The 22,823-nt window shown below is 45.4% G+C and overlaps 2 protein-coding genes across 2 annotated transcripts; both read right to left on the bottom strand.

The window, feature by feature from the left end:
• Positions 1–3,201: 3,201 nt before the first annotated feature.
• Positions 3,202–4,971, bottom strand: LOC128070222 (serine/threonine-protein phosphatase 2A 65 kDa regulatory subunit A alpha isoform-like). The gene has a single exon (XM_052663530.1). It carries the CDS (start codon positions 4,969–4,971, stop codon positions 3,202–3,204), a length of 1,770 nt encoding a protein of 589 aa, XP_052519490.1.
• A 3,475-nt stretch (positions 4,972–8,446) lies between these two features.
• On the bottom strand, positions 8,447–10,216 carry LOC128070224 (serine/threonine-protein phosphatase 2A 65 kDa regulatory subunit A alpha isoform-like). Its single transcript, XM_052663532.1, has one exon. It carries the CDS (start codon positions 10,214–10,216, stop codon positions 8,447–8,449), a length of 1,770 nt encoding a protein of 589 aa, XP_052519492.1.
• Positions 10,217–22,823: the final 12,607 nt, after the last annotated feature.

Raw genomic sequence — 22,823 nt, 5'->3', positions numbered from 1 at the left:
GGTAATTAGCATATCCATCAACTCATATAGTTACCATTTGTGTTCATTAAGAAAACTTAAGATCTATTCTCTTAGCAAATTTCAAGTATGCAATACTATATTTTTAACTATAGTCACTATATAGTACATTAGATCTCCAGAACATATTCATCCTGCTTAACTAAAAGTATGTACCCTTTGACCAATAGCCCCAATTCCCTCCCACCCTTTGCACCACCAGCCCCTGGCCACCATCATCCTACTTTCTACTTTTATGAGTTCACTTTTTAGATTCCACATACGAGTGAGACAATTCAGTATTTTTGTCTGTCTGGCTAATTTCACCAACCATAATGTCTTCCACTTTCATGTGTTGTTGCAAATGACAGAATTTCCTTCTTTTTACAGAATAAATAATATTCCATACATGTACCACATTTTCATTATCCATTCATCAAGTATTGATGGACACTTGAGTTGTTTCCATATCTGGACTACTGCAAATGATGCTGTGATCAGCATAGAAGTGTGGATATCTCTTGGAGATAGAGATAAATCTAGTATTTTAAAGACCAGTCTGCTTCTCTAATTTCTGAGATAATATTTAGATTTTTTTTTTAGATTACCCCTCAACATAATTTGAAATGATTACTTGTGTAATTGATACTTATACAGAGAAGTGGCAGTGCCAGAATTTTACCAAAATCTTACTTTCACTTCTCATAATCTAATTTTCAACACTTAGATTCTCATTTCACAGTTAAAATGCCAAAAGTAGGGGAATATTGTCTACTGTAGTTTTTAAACATGATTTATAAAAAAAAACCAAAACACCCACTTATTTGCTCTTCATTACTTTAACCTTTGTAAGAATGTGTTATTTATCACCTACCACAATTTAGACTAAGGAACAAAACAAGCTCATGGACCCTATAACTCATGTTGTTTTGTGATAACATATTGGTCCATGTTTAGACTGCAACTTTATTAAGAATCCCTACGCTCCTCTGAAGAATTGCCTCGATTTTTTTTTAAAGCAGGCAAAGCCCTTTACATCTATAAAAGATGCTAAAATTATGATTGATTCTTATACTTTTAAAAATCTCCAATCTTTTTTCTCATTTTAAAATGGAAAAACATAATGACTTTTGGGAAGTGGAGATGTAGGAACGTTCATATTTAGTTAGCTGGAGAGAGATTATGAATTGAAATTTCAAAGCCATATTTTAGTCAAAGGGTAATGGAAATTTAGAGCAAAAAGGCATCTTTAGATAGCTTGTGGTGGTGTATGAAGAGCAGAGAATGGAAGTCAGAAAACGTGAGGTCGACTTCCTGCTTTCCACTTTCTCATTGTGTGACCCAACTCATGGCATAAATTCTTTAAACTCTATTTCCTCATCTGTGAAAGTAAGAAAATCCCTGCCTTATAAATTCTATTGTTTTTGTCAGGATGAAATGATACAGTATACAAAAAGTCTATTGGGAACTAAGAGCTCCTGTTCAAATGTATGATTACTTTTTTATGAAGGAGAAAACAAACCCCTGTTCATCAAGTGCTCTGCTTAGTCACTCAGTTGTGTCCGACTCTTTGTGACCCCATCGACTGTGACCCACCAGCTCCACTGTCCATGGAGATCCTCCAGGCAAGAAAACTGGAGTGGGTTGTCATTTCCTTCTCCAGGGGAACTTCCCAACCCAGGGATCGAACCCGGGTCTCCCACATTGCAAGCAGATTCTTTACCGAATGAGCCAATGGAGAAGTCCAAGAATACTGGAGTAGGTAGTCTATCCCTTCTCCAGGGGAATCTTCCAGACCCAGGAATCAAACTGGGGTCTCCTGCGTTCCGGGTAGATTCTTTACCAGCTGAGCTACCATTACCAGTGGTAGAACCAGGTCTCCTAAATCAGTCTGATAGTCTTTCTAACTGGAGTATAACTTTTGAAATATGCTCATTTGCTTAGCTACTCAGAGACCTTACCAGAACTCTAAAGTTATGCCACTCTTCATAAAGACCTGAACTACTGAATCTTAGTAATGTCTTTTTGTGGGTAAGAGGAAGCAACTGGTTTAATTTGATGGGTCTTGTTCTGTCTGTTGTGGCCTAAACCACCTAAGCTGGTCCTTTTTTTTCTACTTTTTACCAGTTATGCCATGCTAAAAATCTGCAGTTTATACCTAGAGTGGTATTTCCCTGCCTTAAATCAGCTTCGTAACATAATTTTACAACAGTTCTTACATGGATCTTTTTTTAAAAAAAAAATATTAATTTGGGGGAATTCCCAAGCAGTCCAGTGGATAAGACTCTGAGCTTTCATTGGCAAGGGTGCCAGTTCCATCCCTGGTCCAGGAACTAAGTTCCCTCAAGCTCCATGGTGCATGGAAAAAATAATTAAGTAATTAATTTGGAGCCAAGCACTGCAGAAAAGGCTTCTATTTTTGATTCTTATTTAATAGACTGTATAGAATTCCGCACTCACATTTTACTTGGCCAAATCTGCAAATTCAAGATACAGTTAATTGAGGCTTACAATGTTACTCACTCAAGCAGATGTGGGAAACAGGCAATAACTCAATCAAACAGAAAAAAGGTGAATATTCATGTCCAGCTAAAGAGAAGCAAGAAAGAAAAATATGAAAACGTTAGTCTTTTCACATAATATTTTTAGAACAATAATGATGCATATTAAAAAGTTTGGAAGGTATTAAAACAGTAAGAATCCTTGTGATTTGTAGAAAGAGCTACCATTTTTTTTGGTGGAAACATGTATTTTCCCATGAATCTATTTCATCTTTTAAAAATTTCTAGACCTTTATTTCTCTGGCAAAGGGGGTAAAAGGAATAAAATAAAAATGGCACAACTGACACAAACAACCGACTGAGGGGGAAGGAAGGGAGGTGGAGAAATCGATAGGGGAGGGGTCCTCATAGCAACAGGAGCCTGCAACATGGGATGCCAGCATCACCGCACAGTGCAGCATGAACAACCCTTCCTCCTAGGATCTCTGCTCTGTCCCACCTTGGCCACCCCCAACCCCGAGGGAGTGGACGGTGAGAAGGTGGATTCCTAGGCTGGGGCCAGCAGCCGTGCTGGGGGAGGGGTCTGGGGTCAGAACATGCACAGGAAGAGACAGCCAAGGGCACTGTCTCCCCAAAGGAGGGACTTGGGGGGAGGGAGGGGGAGAGTGGATACCAGAGGCTGGCGTTGGCTCCTCTTCCAGCATCAGGCGAGAGACAGGACAGTCAGAGCCTCCTGGGCAAAGTACTTGACGTCCACGTCCCGGTCCTGGGTCAGCTTCTCCAGGATGGGCTTGACCTCAGTCTGCAGTGTGCTGTTGTCCAGGATGGACCCAATCTTCTGTAGGGACTTGGCCACGTTGAAGCGGACATTGGGGACGGGGTCCTCAGCCATATACAGCACTGTGGGCAGCATGTGCTTGGTGGTGATCTCCTGCCCACAGACCTCAGACAGCACATTGATGCAGAAGAGCGTAGTCATGCGGTGCAGGTAGTTGGGTTCCTCAGACAGGGTCAGGACCCTGGGGATGGTAGTGGCAAGGGCCCACTCCTTCCCAAACTGCTCCACCAGCTTCTTCAGGTTGTTGGTGGCCGCCTCGCGGATGGCATAGACATGATCCACAAGCCAGGACATGCACAAGGAGTGGAGCTGCGCATCAAAGAACTCCAGCCCAAACTGTCCAGCCAGCAGAGGCATGTACTCAACGATGGCCAGACGCACCCGCCACTTGGCATCCTCCGCAAGCTCCATGATGGTGGGGAGCAGGAACTTGGACAGCTGCTCGATGCCGATCACATCTTTCATGCAATCGAGGTTGTAGATGACGTTCAGCCGCACATCCGGGCACTCATCCCTCAGCAGAGCCAGGAAAAGGGGCATGAGGTGCTCGATGGTGTTATCTTTGCCCAGGATGGGGCAGAGGCCCATGATGACGGAGGCCAGGGCTGACCTGACATGCTGGTTGATGTCTGAGACCAGCTCCTTGCTGCAGGGCAAGATCTCGGTCAGGATCACATTCTCCCGATAGTCAGTGGAGAGATTTTCACAGAATTCTTTGAGGTTGTGGGAGGCAGCGGCCCTCACCTCGGCCTCACAGTCTTTCATCAGGTTCTGGAAGGCAGGGACCAGGCCCGTCTTGGTGATCTCAGGCCCCACTACTGTCTGGAGATCTGTGAACTTGCTGGCCACCATGTAACGGACACGCCAGGATGTGTCCTCGGCAGCCTGGCACAGAGTGATCATCACCAGGGCTTCCAGGGCCTCCTGGGGCAGGAGCTGGGCGATGTTCACGCACACTTCCACCATTAGCAGCCGCACCGAATCCTGCTCGTCAGAGGCCAGGTTGGAGAATATGGGGATGATCTCGCTCTTGATGTCGTCTATCTCAAGCACCTTGGTGAAATCCCCCAGGTTGGAGGCTGCTGCACATCGCACCAAGAGGTTGTCGTCTGAGCACAGATCCCGGAAGCACTGTAGAAGTTCCGCCTTGATGGCGATGGACACGCCAGGGTAGCAGACGGAGAAAAGGCTACAGGCTGAGATGCGAGAGTTGACTAAGTCGCCGCCCACCAGCCGCTTCACGAGTGGCACAAAGTGGTCCTCGAGATGGGAGCGTGAGTGCTCATGCGAGATGGCCCTCAGGGACTCCACCGCCTTCTCCCGCACTATGGCCTCCTCCACCACGGCCAGCAACTCTAGGGGTGGCAGCAGGCAGTGAACATACTCGGGACCTCCGACCAGAGGGGTGAAGGTGCCCAGCTGCTCCGCCAGGGCCAACAGGACCTCGTCCTCATCGTACAGAATGTCTATAATGAGGGGCAGAAGCTCACTGCGGGTCTTTTCGACTCCAAGGGCCAACGCGATGGCGGACAGCTTATTGACGCTGTTGACGCGATGCTGAATATCCTCATTCTGGAGCTCGTCTATGAGGATCGACATGGGGTCGAGCGAGTTATCGCCGTCAGCCTCCGCCATCTTTGTTCCTCTCAGACTGCAGACAGCGCTTTGCGTAAACAGGGATAGGTAATGGCTGCAATGGGCGGAGTCACGAAAGGCGTAGGGATACCTGAGTCACTTTACAGGGACTCCTCCACAGTCATTGGCCACGCTACGCCGTCCTGAGCCTGCGTTTCATTTCATTTGTCCGAACAAACGAAGTCCCACCTACCACCCATTTGCCATTGGCTGAAGAGACCACATTAACTGCAGGAGCCTGTGGTGGGGTTGGGCGGAGTACGTGATGGGACGGGGGACGACGCAGTGGAGGGTTGGGGGTTGGGGAGGCACAGAGGTTGTTGGGGGAGTGGAGCGGCTTTTCACGGAGCCTCTGTGGTAAAGAGTCCACCTGCGTCACAGGAGACCATGGTTTGATCTCTAGGTCGGGATGATCCCCTGGAGAAGGGAATGGCTACCCACTCCAGTATTCTTGCCTAGAGAATTCCATGGACAGAGCCTGGCCTCTGAGGTGTTAGGTACAGTCCACGCGGTGGCAGAATCGTACGCGATTTAGTGATTAATGCACACACGCATAGGAGAGGAGGATTCTATTTTCATTATTAATTAGAAAACTTGACGTGCAAATCGTCTGGATATCTGCTTCTTATCAAGAAGAAAGACTGAAATTTAAAATGAACTTTTAATTTTAGAAGAGTTTCAGATTTCAGAAAAATTATGAAAGTACAAAAGGGTTCTCAAATATCCCACACCAATTTCCCTTTTTGTAACATCTTATCTTGGTGTGGTACTTTGTTCATAATGGGCGAACCAGGATTCATATATTAGTGTTAACTGAAGTCCATTCATTATTCAGATTCGTTTGCTCTTCTTTACCTGATACCCTTTTTCTGTTCTAGATCCCACCCAGGTTTATCACATGACATTTTGTTGTCAGGTCTCCTCTAGACTATGATAGGTTCTCGAACTTTTCTTGTTTTTCATGACTTTTGACAGTTTTGAGGAGTACTATTCAGGTGTTTTGTAGAATGTCTCTTACTTGGGATGTATTTGACGTTTATCTTAGGGATAGACTGAGGTTGTGTATCCTTGGGAAGAAGACCACAGAAGTAAAATGCCATTTTTGTTTCCTCATTGTAAAGTTGCCCTTTCTACCCCTTTCTATACTGTGGTCTTTGGAAGAAAGTGACTCCACACTTACGGTGTAGGGAGGAAAGACTGAATTTTAACTGTAATAGAAAAAATCATTATCATTGGCAAACATTCTAATCGGAAAGTGATTAATCTCATAAGCACATTTGGCAGGCTCCTTTAACTGGTAAACTTAGAGATGTGTATTTTGTGGCTAACATATTAGTAGACAAAGTGGGTGGTCTATTTCTAAGAACCAAACCCTTCTTTAGGGCAATTTCTTTGTCTTGGGAGATGGCCAGAATTACAGGCGCTGAAATTTTAATTTACTGCTGCTACCAGTGGTGGGTTACAGTCCATAGGGTTGTACAGAGTCAGACATGACTGAAGCACACAAGCTCCCACCACTTCTCAGAGATATTTCAGGTCTTAACGCACTCTTGTGTCACATGTGAGCAAACATCCAAATCACCTCGTTGTTGTTCACTCACCTAGTCATTTCCAAGACTTTTGTGACCTTATGGACTGTAGCCCGCCAGGCATCTTCTGTCCATGAGATTTCATAGGCAAGAATACTGGAGTGGGTTGCCATTTCTTTCTCCAGGGGTTCTTCCCAACCCAGGTCTCTCAAATTTCAGGGAGATTCATTACTGTCTGAGCCATCAGGGAAGCCCAAGAAAATTGCAGTGGATAGCCTGTCCCTTCTCCAGGGGAATCTTCCAGACCCAGGAATCAAACTGGGGTCTCCTGCATTCCAGGTGGATTCTTTACTAGCTGAGCTACCATTACCAGTTGTAGAGCCAGATCTCCTAAATCAGTCTGATAGTCTTTCCAACTGGAGTATAACTTTTAAAATGTGCTCATTTGCTTAGCTACTCAGAGACTTTACCAGAACTCTAAAGTTATGCCACTCTCCATAAAGACCTGAACTTCTGAATCTTACTTAGTAATGTCTTTTTGTGGGTAAGAGGAAGCAACTGGTTTAATTTGATGGGTCTTGTTCTGTCTGTTGTGGCCTAAACCACCTAAGCCGGTCCTTTTTCTTCTACTTTTTACCAGTTATGCCATGCTAAAAATCTGCAATTTATACCTATAGTGGTATTTCCCTGCCTTAAATCAGCTTCATAACATAATTTTACAACACACTTCTTACATGGGTCTTTTTTTTTTTAATTAATTTGGGGGAATTCCCTAGCAGTCCAGTGGATAAGACCTTGAGCTTTCATTGCCAAGGGTGCCAGTTCCATCCCTGGTCCAGGAACTAAGTTCCCTCAAGCTCCATGGTACAGGAGAAAACAAAATTAAGTAATTAATTTGGAGCCAAGCACTGCAGAAAAGGCTTCTATTTTTGATTCTTATTTAATGGACTATATAGAATTCCCTACTCACATTTTACTTTGCCAAATGTTTGTGAAATTCTTGGGTGTTTGGTTCCCTTTTATAGCTGCTTCCACAAAGTATCAAAAAGAGCTGGAGAATGACTTTCCACCGCAGTCTAAGGTTAGCTGGAACAAAGTGGTCCCAGTTCTTTCCCAGAGTTCTCCAGATAATTAGAGGGAAGCTGAATGCCTCATGTTTAATAGAATTATTTAGGTTCGTTAAATAAAAGGGTCCAAGATAAGGAAATTGAATCTGCAGATTCAAGATACAGTTAATTGAGGCTTACCATATTACTCACTTAAGCAGATGTGGAAAAACAGGCAATAACTCATTCAAATAGAAAAAAGGTGAATATTCATGTCCAGCTAAAGGGAAGCAAGGGAGAAAATATGAAAATATTTTGTGACAATCTTTTCACATAATATTTTCAGAACAATGATACAAATTAGGAAGTTTGGAAGGTATTAAAACAGTAAGAATCCTTGTGATTTGTAGAAAGAGCTACCATTTTTTTTGGTGGAAACATGTATTTTCCCATGAATCTATTTTCATTTTTAAAAAATTTTCTAGACCTTTATTTCTCTGGCAAAGGGGGTAAAAGGAATAAAATAAAAATGGCACAACTGACACAAACAACCGACTGAGGGGGAAGGAAGGGAGGTGGAGAAATCGATAGGGGAGGGGTCCTCATAGCAACAGGAGCCTGCAACCTGGGATGCCAGCATCACCGCACAGCGCAGCATGAACAATGCTTCCTCCTAGGATCTCTGCCCTGTCCCACCTTGGGCACCCCCAACCCCGAGGGAGTGGACGGTGAGAAGGTGGATTCCCAGGCTTGGGCCAGCAGCCGTGCTGGGGGAGGGGTCTGGGGTCAGAACATGCACAGGGAGAGACAGCCAAGGGCACTGTCTCCCCAAAGGAGGGACTTGGGGGGAGGGAGGGGGAGAGTGGATACCAGAGGCTGGCGTTGGCTCCTCTTCCAGCATCAGGCGAGAGACAGGACAGTCAGAGCCTCCTGGGCAAAGTACTTGACGTCCACGTCCCGGTCCTGGGTCAGCTTCTCCAGGATGGGCTTGACCTCAGTCTGCAGTGTGCTGTTGTCCAGGATGGACCCAATCTTCTGTAGGGACTTGGCCACGTTGAAGCGGACATTGGGGACGGGGTCCTCAGCCATATACAGCACTGTGGGCAGCATGTGCTTGGTGGTGATCTCCTGCCCACAGACCTCAGACAGCACATTGATGCAGAAGAGCGTAGTCATGCGGTGCAGGTAGTTGGGTTCCTCAGACAGGGTCAGGACCCTGGGGATGGTAGTGGCAAGGGCCCACTCCTTCCCAAACTGCTCCACCAGCTTCTTCAGGTTGTTGGTGGCCGCCTCGCGGATGGCATAGACATGATCCACAAGCCAGGACATGCACAAGGAGTGGAGCTGCGCATCAAAGAACTCCAGCCCAAACTGTCCAGCCAGCAGAGGCATGTACTCAACGATGACCAGACGCACCCGCCACTTGGCATCCTCCGCAAGCTCCATGATGGTGGGGAGCAGGAACTTGGACAGCTGCTCGATGCCGATCACCTCTTTCATGCAACTGAGGTTAGAGATGACGTTCAGCCGCACATCCGGGCACTCATCCCTCAGCAGAGCCAGGAAAAGGGGCATGAGGTGCTCGATGGTGTTATCTTTGCCCAGGATGGGGCAGAGGCCCATGATGACGGAGGCCAGGGCTGACCTGACATGCTGGTTGATGTCTGAGACCAGCTCCTTGCTGCAGGGCAAGATCTCGGTCAGGATCACATTCTCCCGATAGTCAGTGGAGAGATTTTCACAGAATTCTTTGAGGTTGTGGGAGGCAGCGGCCCTCACCTCGGCCTCACAGTCTTTCATCAGGTTCTGGAAGGCAGGGACCAGGCCCGTCTTGGTGATCTCAGGCCCCACTACTGTCTGGAGCTCTGTGAACTTGTCGGCCACCATGTAACGGACGCGCCAAGATGTGTCCTCGGCAGCCTGGCACAGAGTGATCATCACCAGGGCTTCCAGGGCCTCCTGGGGCAGGAGCTGGGCGATGTTCACGCACACTTCCACCATTAGCAGCCGCACCGAATCCTGCTCGTCAGAGGCCAGGTTGGAGAATATGGGGATGATCTCGCTCTTGATGTCGTCTATCTCAAGCACCTTGGTGAAATCCCCCAGGTTGGAGGCTGCTGCACATCGCACCAAGAGGTTGTCGTCTGAGCACAGATCCCGGAAGCACTGTAGAAGTTCCGCCTTGATGGCGATGGACACGCCAGGGTAGCAGACGGAGAAAAGGCTACAGGCTGAGATGCGAGAGTTGACTAAGTCACCGTCCACCAGCCGCTTCACGAGTGGCACAAAGTGGTCCTCGAGATGGGAACGTGAGTGCTCATGCGAGATGGCCCTCAGGGACTCCACCGCCTTCTCCCGCACTATGGCCTCCTCCACCACGGCCAGCAACTCTAGGGGTGGCAGCAGGCAGTGAACATACTCGGGACCTCCGACCAGAGGGGTGAAGGTGCCCAGCTGCTCCGCCAGGGCCAACAGGACCTCGTCCTCATCGTACAGGATGTCTATAATGAGGGGCAGAAGCTCACTGCGGGTCTTTTCGACTCCAAGGGCCAACGCGATGGTGGACAGCTTATTGATGCTGTTGACGCGAAGCTGAATATCCTCGTTCTGGAGCTCGTCTATGAGGATGGACATGGGGTCGAGTGAGTCATCGCCGTCAGCCTCTGCCATCTCCGTTCCTCTCAGACTGCAGCCAGCACTTTGCGAAAACAGGGATAGGGAATGGGTAGAATGGGAGGAGTAAAGAAAGGCATGAAGATGCCTGAGTCACTTTACAGGGGCAACCCCACAGTCATTGGCCATGCTACCCCTAATTGAGCCAGTGTTTCTTTATTTCATTTTAACAAACGAAGTCCCACCTACCACCCATTTGCCATTGGGTGAAGGGACCAGATTAACTTTGCAGGAGCGTGTGGTTGGTTTGCGAGGTGTGCAGGACTGGAGGGGGAGCATCCAGTGGATGGTTGCAGGTAGGGAACACGTGGAAGTTGTGGGGGGAGTGAGGTGGGGCTTCCCTGGAGCCTCTGATGGTAAAGAGTCCGCGTGCAATGCAGGAGACCCTGGTTTGATCTCTAGGTCGTGATTATCCCCTGGAGAAGGGAATGGCTACCCACTCCAGGTTCTTGCCTGGAGAATCCCATGGACAGAGGAACCTGGCGGGTTACAGTCCATGGGGTGGCAAAGAGTTGGACAGGGCTTAGTGACTAATGCACATATGCATAGGAGAGGAGGATTCTATTTTCATTATTAATTAGAAAACTTGACGTGCAAATCGTCTGGATATCTGCTTCTTATCAAGAAGAAAGACTGAAATTTAAAATGAACTTTTAATTTTAGAAGAGTTTCTGATTTCAGAAAAATTATTATGAAAGTACAAAGGGTTCTCAAATATTCCACACCAATTTCCCTTTTTGTAACATCTTATCTTGGTGTGGTACTTTGTTCACAATGGGCGAACCAGGATTCATATATTAGTGTTAACTGAAGTCCATTCATTATTCAGATTCGTTTGCATTTCTTTACCTGATACCCTTTTTCTGTTCTAGATCCCACCCAGGTTTATCACATGACATTTTGTTGTCAGGTCTCCTCTAGACTATGATAGGTCCTCAAACTTTTCTTGTTTTTCATGACTTGACAGTTTTGAGGAATACTATTCAGGTGTTTTGTAGAATGTCCCTTACTTGGGATGTATTTGACATTTATCTTAGGGATAGACTGAGGTTGTGTATCCTTGGGAAGAAGACCACAGAAGTAAAATGCCATTTTTGTTTTCTCATTGTAAAGTTGCCCTTTCTACCCCTTTCTATACTGTGGTCTTTGGAAGAAAGTGACTCCACACTTACGGTGTAGGGAGGAAAGACTGAATTTTAACTGTAATAGAAAAAATCATTATCACTGGCAAACATTCTAATCAGAAATTGATCAATATCATAAGTGCATTTGGCAGGCTCCTTTGACCGGTAAACTTAGAGATGTGTATTTTGTGGCTAACATATTAGTAGGCAAAATGGGCGGCCCTATTTCTTAGAACTAGACTCTTCTTTAGGGGAATTTCTTTGTCTTGGGAGATGGCCAGAATTACAGGCGCTGAAATTTTAATTTACCGCTGCTACCAGTGGTGGGTTACAGTCCATAGGGTTGTACAGAGTCAGACATGACTGAAGCACACAAGCTCCCACCACTTCTCAGAGATATTTCAGGTCTTAACGCACTCTTGTGTCACATGTGAGCAAACATCCAAATCACCTCGTTGTTGTTTACTCACCTAGTCATTTCCAAGACTTTTGTGACCCCATGGACTGTAGCCCGCCAGGCGTCTTCTGTCCATGGGATTTCATAGGCAAGAATACTGGAGTGGGTTGCCATTTCCTTCTCCAGGGTATCTTCCTCCCCCAGGACTTGTTAGAATGCAAATCCTACAGCCCCACTGGAGACAACTGAATCAGAAACATTGCAGGTGGAGCTCTGAAATCAGAGTTTTAACAAACCCTCGAGGTGATTTGGAATTCCCTAGGGATCAGAGAAGGCAATGGCACCCCACACCAGTACTTTTGCCTGGAAAATCCCATGGACAGAGGAGCCTGGTAGTCTGTAGTCCATGAGGTTGCTAAGAGTCGGACATGACTGAGCGACTTCACTTTCCCTTTTTACTTTCATGCATTGGAGAAGGAAATGGCAACCCACTCCAGTGTTCTTGCCTGGAGAATCCCAGGGACGGGGGAGCCTGGTGGGCTGCCATCTCTGGGGTCGCACAGAGTTGGACACGACTGAAGCGACTTAGCAGCAGCAGGGGTCAGTGGCAAAGAATCCACCTACCAATGCAGGAGGTGCACAATTGCTCTCATTTCACACACTACGTAAGTAATGCTCAAAATTCTCCAAGCTAGGCTTCAACAGGACATGAACGAGAGCTTCCAGATGTCCAAGCTGGATTTAGAAAAGGCAGAGGAAGCAGATATCAAATTTCCAATATGTTGGGTTATAGAAAAGCAAAAGAATTCCAGAAAAGCATCTATTTCATTGAATACCCTAAAGCTTTTGACTGTGTGGATCACAACAAACTGTGGAAAAATTTTAAAGATATGGGAAACCCAGACCACCTTACCTGCCTCCTGCGAAACCTATATGCATGCCTAGAAGCAACAGTTAGAACTGGACACGGAACAGCGGACTGGTTCCAAATCGTGAAGGGAGTACATCAAGGCTGTATATGTCACCCTGCTTAATTAACTTATATGCAGAGTACATCATGTGAAATGCTGGGCTGGATGAAGCATAAGCTGGAATCAAGATTGCCAGGAGAAATATCAGTAACCTCAGATATGCTGATGACACCACCCTTATGGCAGAAAGCAAAGAGGAACTAAAGAGCATCTTGATGAAGGCGAAAGAGAAGAGTGAAAAATCTGGCTGAAAACCCAACATTCAAAAAAAGAAGATCATGGCATCCAGTCCCATCACTTCATGGAAAATAAATGGGGAAGCAATGGAAACAGTGACTGACTTTGTATTCTTGGGTTCCAAAATTACTGCAGATGTTGACTGCAGCCCTAAAATAAAAAGATGTTTGCTACTTGGAAGAAAAACTATGACAAACCTAAACAGCATATTAAAAAGCAGAGACATTACTTTGCCAACAAAGGTCCATCTAATCAAAGCTATAGTTTTTCCAGTAGTCATGTATGAATGTGAGACTTGGACCATAAAGAAGGCTGAGTGCTGAAGAATTGATGCTTTTGAGCTATGGTATTGGAGAACACTCTTAATAGTGTCTTGGACTGCAAGATCAAACCAGTCCATCCTAAAGGAAATCAGTCTTGAATATTCATTGGAAGGACTGATGCTGAAGCTGAAGCTCTAATACTTTGGCCACCTGATTCGAAGAGTTAACTCATTGGAAAAGACCTTGATGCTGGGAAAGATTGGAGGCAAGTGGAGAAGGGGACAACAGAGGATGAGATGGTTGGATGGTATCATCTGCTTGATGGACATGAGTTTGAGTAAGCTCCAGGAGATGGTAAAGGACAGGGAAGCCTGGTGTGCTGCATTCCATGGGTTCGCAAAGAGTCACAACTGAGTGACTGAAAAACAACAATCACCCAGGTAGCACAGTGGTAAAGAATCTGCCTGCCAATTCAGGAGATGCTAGAGACTGGTTGATCTCTGGTTTTGGAGGATCCCCTGGAGAAGGAAATGACAAGCCACTCCAGTATTCTTGTCTGGAAAATCCCGTGGACAGAGGAGGCTGGCTGGCTACAGTCCATGGGGTCATAGAATCAGACAAGGCTGAGCACATTGATATTGGCTGGAGTGCCCATAGATTCAAAACACTTTAGCGGCATTAGCTTAATTCTGTGTTCAACTGCTGCCTCAAAATTACAGTTTATGTTAGGCCTTTATCTTTCAGTTAGGATTGCTACAAGAACAACCTTTGATATTTGCTTCAGGCTTTTCTGTGACTCTCATTTTATGGACTCTGCTATTTGCCATAGTTTCCTCTACATAAGGCCCCAGTTGAATTTCTCCACTCTGAAAACCCTGTTTTCACTAAGAAACTGATGTAAGATCTGTTCTAGGAGAAAGAGAGTGGTATGGTATGTTGTTTTGGCTTCTGGAAGGCTTATAGTCTCGATTAACACAACTGTACTGACTCCTTGTGTTCCTACGTTTATTCCTTCATAGGATGGACCCTGCTCCGTTTTACAAAATTATTTTTGTATTTGTACTATACATTTCTGGAAATTAATAATATTAATCAGCATGTTCAGTTCAGTTCAGTTGCTCAGTCATGTCCGACTCTTTGCGACCCCATGAATCGCAGCATGCCAGGCCTCCCTGTCCATTACCAACTCCCGGAGTTCACTCAAACTCATGTCCATCAAGTCGGTGATGCCATCCTCTGTCGTCCCCTTCTCCTCCTGCCCCCAATCCCTCCCAGCAGTAGGCACTTAATCATTTAGACTTTGCATCCTCCCTAAGTTAAAAATTTTTTTTTCATTGAAATATAGTTAATTTACAATATTGTGTTAGTTTCCTATGTACAGCAAAGTGATTCCAATATATATTTTTAATATATTTATATATATAAATCTTTGTCATTGCACTCTAAGTTTTAAATTCATTATTTTTCCCATTTTACAGATGAGAGAATGAAGAGTCAGGTGATTCATCTTCCTAAAGGTCCCCCAAATATGAAGTGGTGAACTAGGGGCTGAAACTCACCTCTGTCACTCTCAGCTGGTGCTTCTCAGGATTCCTGAAGTTTAGAAGCAGCAGCTGCGTGGTTTAGAAGATAGAACCCAGGTGGCTGGTTATAATCACTGGAACCTGGCGCTTCTTGCGGATTCGGCTTTCTCATTCCAACGATGGCGGATAATAATGCTCTCCTCACAGAAACTGTCTTGAGAGTTGGAGAAAATCATGGATATAAAGTACTTTCAGAATCCCGTGTTCATGGTAAGTAGTTGTCTTGCCGCTCACACTATTCACTGAACCCAGAGTAGATAAGGCATGACCGGGGAAGATGGAAGAAGACTTGAAGAGCTGTGGGGACTGCAGACATGTTTATTCTCTCTGGCAGCAGCAGCCGCCGCAGGGAGTCTTCAAAGACTACTGATATGCTAGGACAGACAAAAGTGGCCCATGGCCAAGTGGGTGCGCAGGCCCAGTGCTACCAAGGTCAGCAATATCGTTGTTGATAGAACGTAAGGTATGAGGCAGTGAGAGAGTGGGACAGGAGAGCCTGACTGACTCTGTGTTGTCAGTTAACTTCTCCACAATCCACCCCTCAGGGTCTTCTGTCCCACTGTTTACATAGGGTCGGCCCTCTGTGGCTTCTTTCTGGCGAACACTTCTGCTGCTTGTACCCATATTCCACAACAACAGTGAAAGCTACAACAACAAACCACTAGAGTGCAGGCTACACACCCAATACAGAGCAAACTCCAATGCCAGGTACTGGACAGGCTGCCCACCGTTCTTGCAGTGGGTCTCTGGTTAGGTGTTGCACATCATGGATTTCTCACATCCTGTGGCTCCACACAGAGCATAACAGGGGAACTCATGATAGACCTCAGGGAGAGTACAAATACACCTTTCAACACTGAGGCAGTTCTCTGTGGTCCTGGCCAGGTGACATGCACATGAGGGGACCAGGTGCTTGTCACCCAGGGTACAACCTGTTGCAGCCCTTGCCCACATGGGGCTACGAAAGCTTCCCACCACATGTGGGGTGTCTTTATCTTCCATGGCCAAGTCCAGTCCACCATCTGTCCTTGTGCAGTCTCTGTTAGCAACAGGATATTATCTTGGGTTCCATAGCCAGGTTTTAGGCAAATATCTGTTGTTGCCACCTGCAGTTGTATTGGTGCAGCAGCACGATGCAGAAGAGCCTCCTCTGGGGTGATTCCACCCCTGTGTGGTTTTTCATTGAGAACCTGTAAAAGCCCCCATATGTGTCAGGTCTACCCCTTCAAGAAGGGGGGAATCAATAGACAGCCTCAAGCCTTGTTTTAACAAACCATTATATGGCTCAGTCAGATCCCTGCCTGTGGGTGATAAGGGATATGAAATACCCATTGAATTCCCAGCCTCTGTGCCCAGTGCTGGACTTCTTTTCCAGTGAAATGGGTACCCCAGTCACCCGCTATAATCAGAGGATGGCCATACATGGCTGTCAGACAGTCAGGTGCCTTAAGTGTACAGCATTAGTCAGCGGCCTTACATGGCCAGGCAAATAGCAAACCTGTAGCTGCATCTATAGCTGTTAAAGCAAAGCTGGCGTTCTCTGCTAGTGGCAGAGGCCCTACAAAGTTCACTTGCCACCGAGTCAGAGAAATTCTCCCCCTCACCACCTGTCCATCAGTGGCTGCCAGCCTGTGGGGGTGAAGAGCTTCCCAGGCACATGTGGAACAATCATGGCAGGCATCTTCTGTTTCTCTCCAAGAAATAGGAAGATCCCACCCTTTGGCAATTGCCCACATGGTTTTTGTCCCTGTGTGATGCAGGCGCTGGTGTAGCCAAGCCACTACCTCATTAAGAGGGCACAGCCTTCACAGTTCACTGTCTATATCATAGTACATAGCCTTTACAGTACAATGTACATCATGGGACACAGCCTTCACAGTATGCTGTTTTACACCTGCAAAAGAATCAGAGGTTAGTAGCACATCATCAATATAATGAAAGAGTTTCATTGATGCAGGGCAGTTCCATTTTTCCAAATCTCCTGCAGCCAGCCCATGACAGATTGTTGGGCTATGTAGATATCCTTGGGGAAGGACTTGGAACATCCACTGACACCCTTCCCAAGTGGATGCAAACTGGTCTTGACTTTTAACAGCTATAGCTATTGGGGGAAAAAGCATTTGCTAAGTCTGCCACTTAGTGATAAGTGCCCAGCGCTGTAGGTAACTGGTCCATCAAGTCATGGATGGATGGCACAGCGGCATGCACAGGCAGCCTCACTTTATCCAGTTCCCTGTAGTCTGCAGTCATCTGCCAAGAGTCATTGGGCTTCTGGATGGACCACACGGGGAGTTGAATGGGCTCTTGCAGGACGTACATGTCCACTTTCACCAGCTCAGCAATGGTGGTGCCTATTTCTTTGTGGCCACCAGGTAGATGATATTGTCTCACAGTTACTGCCCTCCAGGGTGTCAGCAACATCTGTGGGGGATGCTTTGCATATCCCCTCACGACTGCCTTCACAACACACACTTGGAGACAGAATTCCTCCACAGAGGTCTGCAACACAAGACCTTGCAAGACATCTATCCCCAAAATATATTCCAGAATTGGGGACACATATACAGTGTATCGGAGAAGGCAATGGCACCCCACTCCAGTGTTCTTGCCTGGAGAATCCCAGGGATGGGGGAGCCTGGTGGGCGGCCGTCTCTGGGGTCGCACAGAGTCGGACACGACTGAGGCGACTTAGCATATAGTGTATACTCGCACAGGAAGCTGCCCAATTTCCAGTGGTAAAGACACAGCCTCTACTTCAATGCTTTGGGCACCGTAGCAATTGATATATGCACTGCGGCCAGGAAACTCTTCTGGTTTGCCATGTACCAGGCTGCATTCAGCACGAGGGTCAACCAGGGCCGTTACTCTTTGTACATTGGTCAGCGACCAGTGAATTACATGTTCCACATGGGGCCTCCAGTCCCTGCTTGGGCTTTCTGGGTGGGTACCTTGGCCTGAGCCCTATTCAAAACAGAACAGGGCATCAGAAGAGACATCTCCACTTGGCATAAAGTCCTCTATCCGAACTGCCTGTACCTCATGCTGTGGGCGCTTTCCACACTTGGTAAACTGCTGCTCTGGGCTCAATTGCTTCCACAGCTCTAGGAGTACAGCATTAGGTTGCTTATCAGTTTTGTTTCTGTCAAGACCTGCTGCTAGCGAATCAGCCCCCACTTGTACCGCTGTTAACCAGGTGGGGCCTTTACCAGCTCAACCCCGCTTGGAGGCTTTCACTGTTCTAATCCCTTTAGCCTGCTGCTGCTGCCCTTTTGTGTTTCTCAAGCTGGCCAGATGAGGTGCCCCACATAGGGTGTAAGTATAGCAGGTAGTGATCCAAAATAGGCAGATGGAGCACTGGTTAAAATGGTGTCTCGCATACCACCGATAAGAGGCTTATCATCTGGGCTCCAGGCATTTAGGTTAAACATTGCCTGTCTCATGCCCAATTCTCTCACCACTTGGGTTAGCTTGACACAAGTATGCCATTTACTTATGGTATTTGGGAACACTCCTGCGTTGGTCTGCATGGTGCAGATGGTGGCATGGATCCATTTCATTAGGCCGTGTGTTTGATTAGGTGCACCCTGTGTGAGTTGCCTAGCATTCTGTAATCTCATAGTCTGAGACACCATGGTCCCCAAGGCCATGCAGCTCTTGTCCTAGCATCTACATCTGTTGCTCTACTTCCTTTGCCCATCTCTGTAGTTCACGCACTGGTGCAGCATCACAGAGAGCATTCTCCACGTTTTCCTTCAAGGCAGTCAATAAAGTCCACCCCATGGTGTCAGCAGCAGCGTGCACTGCTTTTTTTCCGAAAGCTCACCACTTCTAACGTCTTTATAATACTCTCTGTGCACTTGTGCAGCATCAGGGAGAGCATTCCCCATGTTTGCCTTCAAGGCAGTCAACAAAATCCACCTCATGGTGTTAGCAGCAGTATGTGCAGATTTGTCCAGCAAGTGAGAGCTCACTGCCTATAGTGTCTTTTCAATATTATCCAGTGACCCATTCACTGCCTCCCAGTCTTCCATCAGGGCCCACACTGAGAGGACAGCAGCCACCAGATACCACATGTTCCGTGGTGGCCACTGGCTTCCTCCCTGCCTGAGGCTTCCCTACCTGCTAGGTATGCTGCTGGCTACACCAATTGTCTTGCCACTCACACTGTTCACTGAACCCATAATAGATAAGGTGCAGCCAGGGAAAATGGAAGAAGACTCAAGGAGCTGTGGGGACTGCAGACATGTTTATTTTCTCTGGGCAGCAGCAGCAGCAGCAGCAGCGAGTCTTCAAAGACTACTGATATACTAGGATACACAAAAGTGGCCCATGGCCAAGTGGGCACTCAGGCCCAGTGCTGCCAAGGTTAGCAATATCACTGTTTGCAGAACATAAGGTATGAGGCTGTGAGAGAGTGGGACAGGAGAGCCTGACTGATGCCGTGTTGTTCATTAATTTCTCCACAGTACTCAACAAATATGTTCTTTCTTTCAAAGCCCTTTGTCCACATGAAATTATTGTTTCATTTAATTGTGTAACTAATAGTACCTGGGGCTTCTCAGGTGGCTCAGTGGTAAAGAACCTGCCAGCCAATGCAGGAGACGTAAGAGACCCAGGTTCGATCCCTGAGTTGGAAAGATCCCCTGGAGGAGGGCATGGCAACTCATCCCAGTGTTCTTACCTGGAGAATCCCGTGGACAGAGGAGCCTGGTGGGCTACAGTCCATTGGGTCTCAAAGAGTCAGACATGACTAAAGTGACTTAGCACGAATAGTACCTGAGTTAATAATCACTTTCTATTTGTAAAGGAATAAGTTAGGAATGAAGAAAATATTGCTAATTGTACTCATATTGGCACTGCAGTTTGTATCTCTACTTAAAATTCTTTTTAAAGAAGTTTTTCTATTATTATACACAGATTTAAAAGTAAAAAGTTTAAGAGCCTGATAGGGCAACTTAAAAAAGCCATGCAAGTTATATATAGATTTGTTATTTTATCTTTGGATAAAGTAATTCCAGTGCCTGAAGAAGATAAATTGAGTCTGTGTTCATAAGAAGCATGGGTCAGGGAACTGAGTGTAGCACACCAGAGTGTGAAATCTTTCATATGCTACCAATTTATATAGTCATATAGTCCAAACTTCAATTATCTGCTTTGTGGTTTCGTGTAAAATTTTTCCTGTGGAATTCTTTGTCTTTAACTTTAATGTTTTGGTGTTTTATGATTTGGAAGCTGATGTCCAGGAAATAACATCTCATAATAATAAGGCAGTGATAATTTACTATTTTTAATAATTCATAGGCCAAAAATGCAGTCTGAAGTCAAATATAATTTTTAAAAGTTCTCTATTCCAGATTGTCTTCACGTCCACTCTCGGCTGTTAGTATAAGCAATCCAGAATTGACTAATGATGTATAGTGGTCTTCTGTCTGTTTATAAGTCGGACATTTGCATGCGTTCATCATTCCTTATCATTCATTCTTGATTGGAAAAGCTGGCTCATTTCAATGCTAAAAATTCCCAGGGATGAAAATGCTGTTTTTTTTTTTTTTTTTGGCTTAGGCTCTTATCTGAAAACATTTTCTTGGCGTTTTGACAGATGTAGACAAAGCAGCCATACAGTAGAAAGAGCATAAGCTTTGGAGGCAGATAACGAGCTTTGAATCCCTGACCAAGTTACTCAAGCTCTCTGTGTCCACTTCCATATATGTAAAGAAAAATACACACAAAATAGTACATACATAAGGGTTAAATGGAATTACACATACACAAAGCCTGGGATGGTGTCAGGGACATAGGAGGTGCTCAGAAATGTTTACTTCCATTCTTAGTTTTAATGTGTATTAAATGTCACTGGTTCTACATGAAAATGCCTCAAAGAAGAATGCCTTGCAGCATTTTCTACCTGAAGAAAATGGGAGAGCACAAATAAGTGCTCTTTTAAGAGTCAAAACATTTCTTCCCTTCCCATCATTCAGAAATGACAAATGTCATTAAAGGATAAACTGATAGGTACATTTCCCTTCACAGAAATTATACTATCTAGGGGATTTCTAATAGCCTGAAGTCCAGTTGACACTCTATGACTAATATTTAAAATAAATAATAGACAACAAAATTAATAGCTGGCATTTTAAGCGCTGCGACTTGTCACCAAATACCACAGCTCCCTAATCCATTAGCTGCCACCTTGTGTAATTGGTGGGACAGTACTGTACTATGCCCAGTTTTGCTGAAATGTTCTGTAAGACCCACAGACAGTTCTCTGGCCTATTTTTGGTGCTCCATTTAACTTTTTGCCAAATCTGAATTACTGGGGTTTGAACTATTCAAGTGCTACCCCATGCTAGCTTTCAGATTGATCTTAATTGCATTAATTGATAGTAATTTCCCCATCTAAAATTTTGGGGAAGTAATTTAGTCTTGGTAAGACTTCTGAAGCCACTAAGGTGCCACCACCTGAAGACTTAGTGTGCTACAGCGACATAAAAAATGCACACTAGAACTCTGAGTTTGAAAAGGGGGTTTATTTATAAACCATAGCTTTTGTGACAACAGTTCTCTGAAATTGCTGGCAAATAATACTCCCATGGATAGATGGAAAATGTGAGAAAACAGGAGGAAAGCTTGTGATGAGTATGGAATTTTCCTAGATGACTCATAGAACCCACTCTCCCCTCTCATGTCTCCAGTGTTACCACTCACTAAATCCACATGTTCTAAAAGGCTCCTATGGGTCAAACAGTCTGTCAGTCGTTGTGTGTGTGGTGGCTCAGAGGTTAAAGCGTCTACCTCCAATGCGGGAGACCCGGGTTCAATCCCTGGGTTGGGAAGATCCCCTGGAGAAGGAAATGGCAATCCACTCCAGTATTCTTGCCTGGAGAATCCCATGGACGGAGAAGCCTAGTAGGTTACAGTCCACGGGGTTGCAAAGAGTTGGACACGATTGAGCGACTTCACCTCACCTCAAGACAGGAAAGGCAGTGTCCTTGCTCTTGTTCAGCTGTGCATTTTAATTTGAGACATAGCTTGCATTTCCCAAATAATAATTCAATAAGAGTATTAGCAAAGTGAATGTGTAGTAATCCTCTTAAGTGGTTGACAAATATGAGAGTTATAACCTGTTTGTGTGCCCATTTGGCAGTATAGAGAAAACGTTTTTAAAAAGTACATGATTTTTGACTGAGCATTGCCATTGTTAGGAATTTACTGTATGGATATATTTACATACATAAGCAAAGATTTATGTGAGAGGTGGTTCTTTGCAGCATTATTTATAATACAAACAGGAGCAACCTGAGTATTCATTAATGCAGGGCCAGTTAAATCACAGTCCAGTTCAGAATACTATATTGGAAAAAATAAGATAGCACTATAGGTAACTGGGGGCCCCCCTGGTGGCTCAGTCAGTAAAGAATCTGCCTGCAATGCAGGAGACCTGGGTTCATTCCTGGGGTCAGGAAGATCCCCTGGAGGAGGGCATGGCAAGACGTGAAAGAGGTCAGATAGAAGTTTTTCTTTTTTAAGTTAAAGAAAAGATGTATATTATGTGTGTGTGTGTGTGTGTGTGTGTGTGTGTGTATGCTATATGCACTAATGCAGGGAGAATTTATGGAACAATAAGCTATAAATTTTTACTGCTTATTTTAGCAATATTATCTCAATAAAGTAGGACTGTAGGGACAGAGAGAAGTGGAACCATTTATTCTTATTTTAGAGCCTTTACTGTTAAGTTGTTTACATAACTGATTTTTGTGAGTCTAAAATATCGAAACAAGTGACTGTGTTCTGAGAGTTAGAGAGTAATGAAATAATGAGAAGCAGATGGCATTAACAAAGAGAAACTACTCTTATTAATGATGATTTAATGGAAGTATGCCAAGTGTTTACTATGTCACAAGCTGAACACTGAACATGCATTATCTCCTTTAATTTCTCACACCTGTGTACTGATTTCAGACTAGAGAGCCGGGGCATTGCACGGTTGAGTAACTTGTACCAGATGACACAGTTCACACACAGCTAAGTG

This window comes from Budorcas taxicolor, chromosome X, assembly GCF_023091745.1.
Source record: "Budorcas taxicolor isolate Tak-1 chromosome X, Takin1.1, whole genome shotgun sequence".
In the NCBI taxonomy this organism is placed as follows: domain Eukaryota; kingdom Metazoa; phylum Chordata; class Mammalia; order Artiodactyla; family Bovidae; genus Budorcas; species Budorcas taxicolor.
This window is presented reverse-complemented; position numbering and strand designations above follow the sequence as displayed.

Bases quoted from the DNA above. Each gene is read 5' to 3' on its own strand.
- LOC128070222 (XM_052663530.1), bottom strand. From the start codon at position 4,971: ATGGCGGAGGCTGACGGCGATAACTCGCTCGACCCCATGTCGATCCTC.
- LOC128070224 (XM_052663532.1), bottom strand. From the start codon at position 10,216: ATGGCAGAGGCTGACGGCGATGACTCACTCGACCCCATGTCCATCCTC.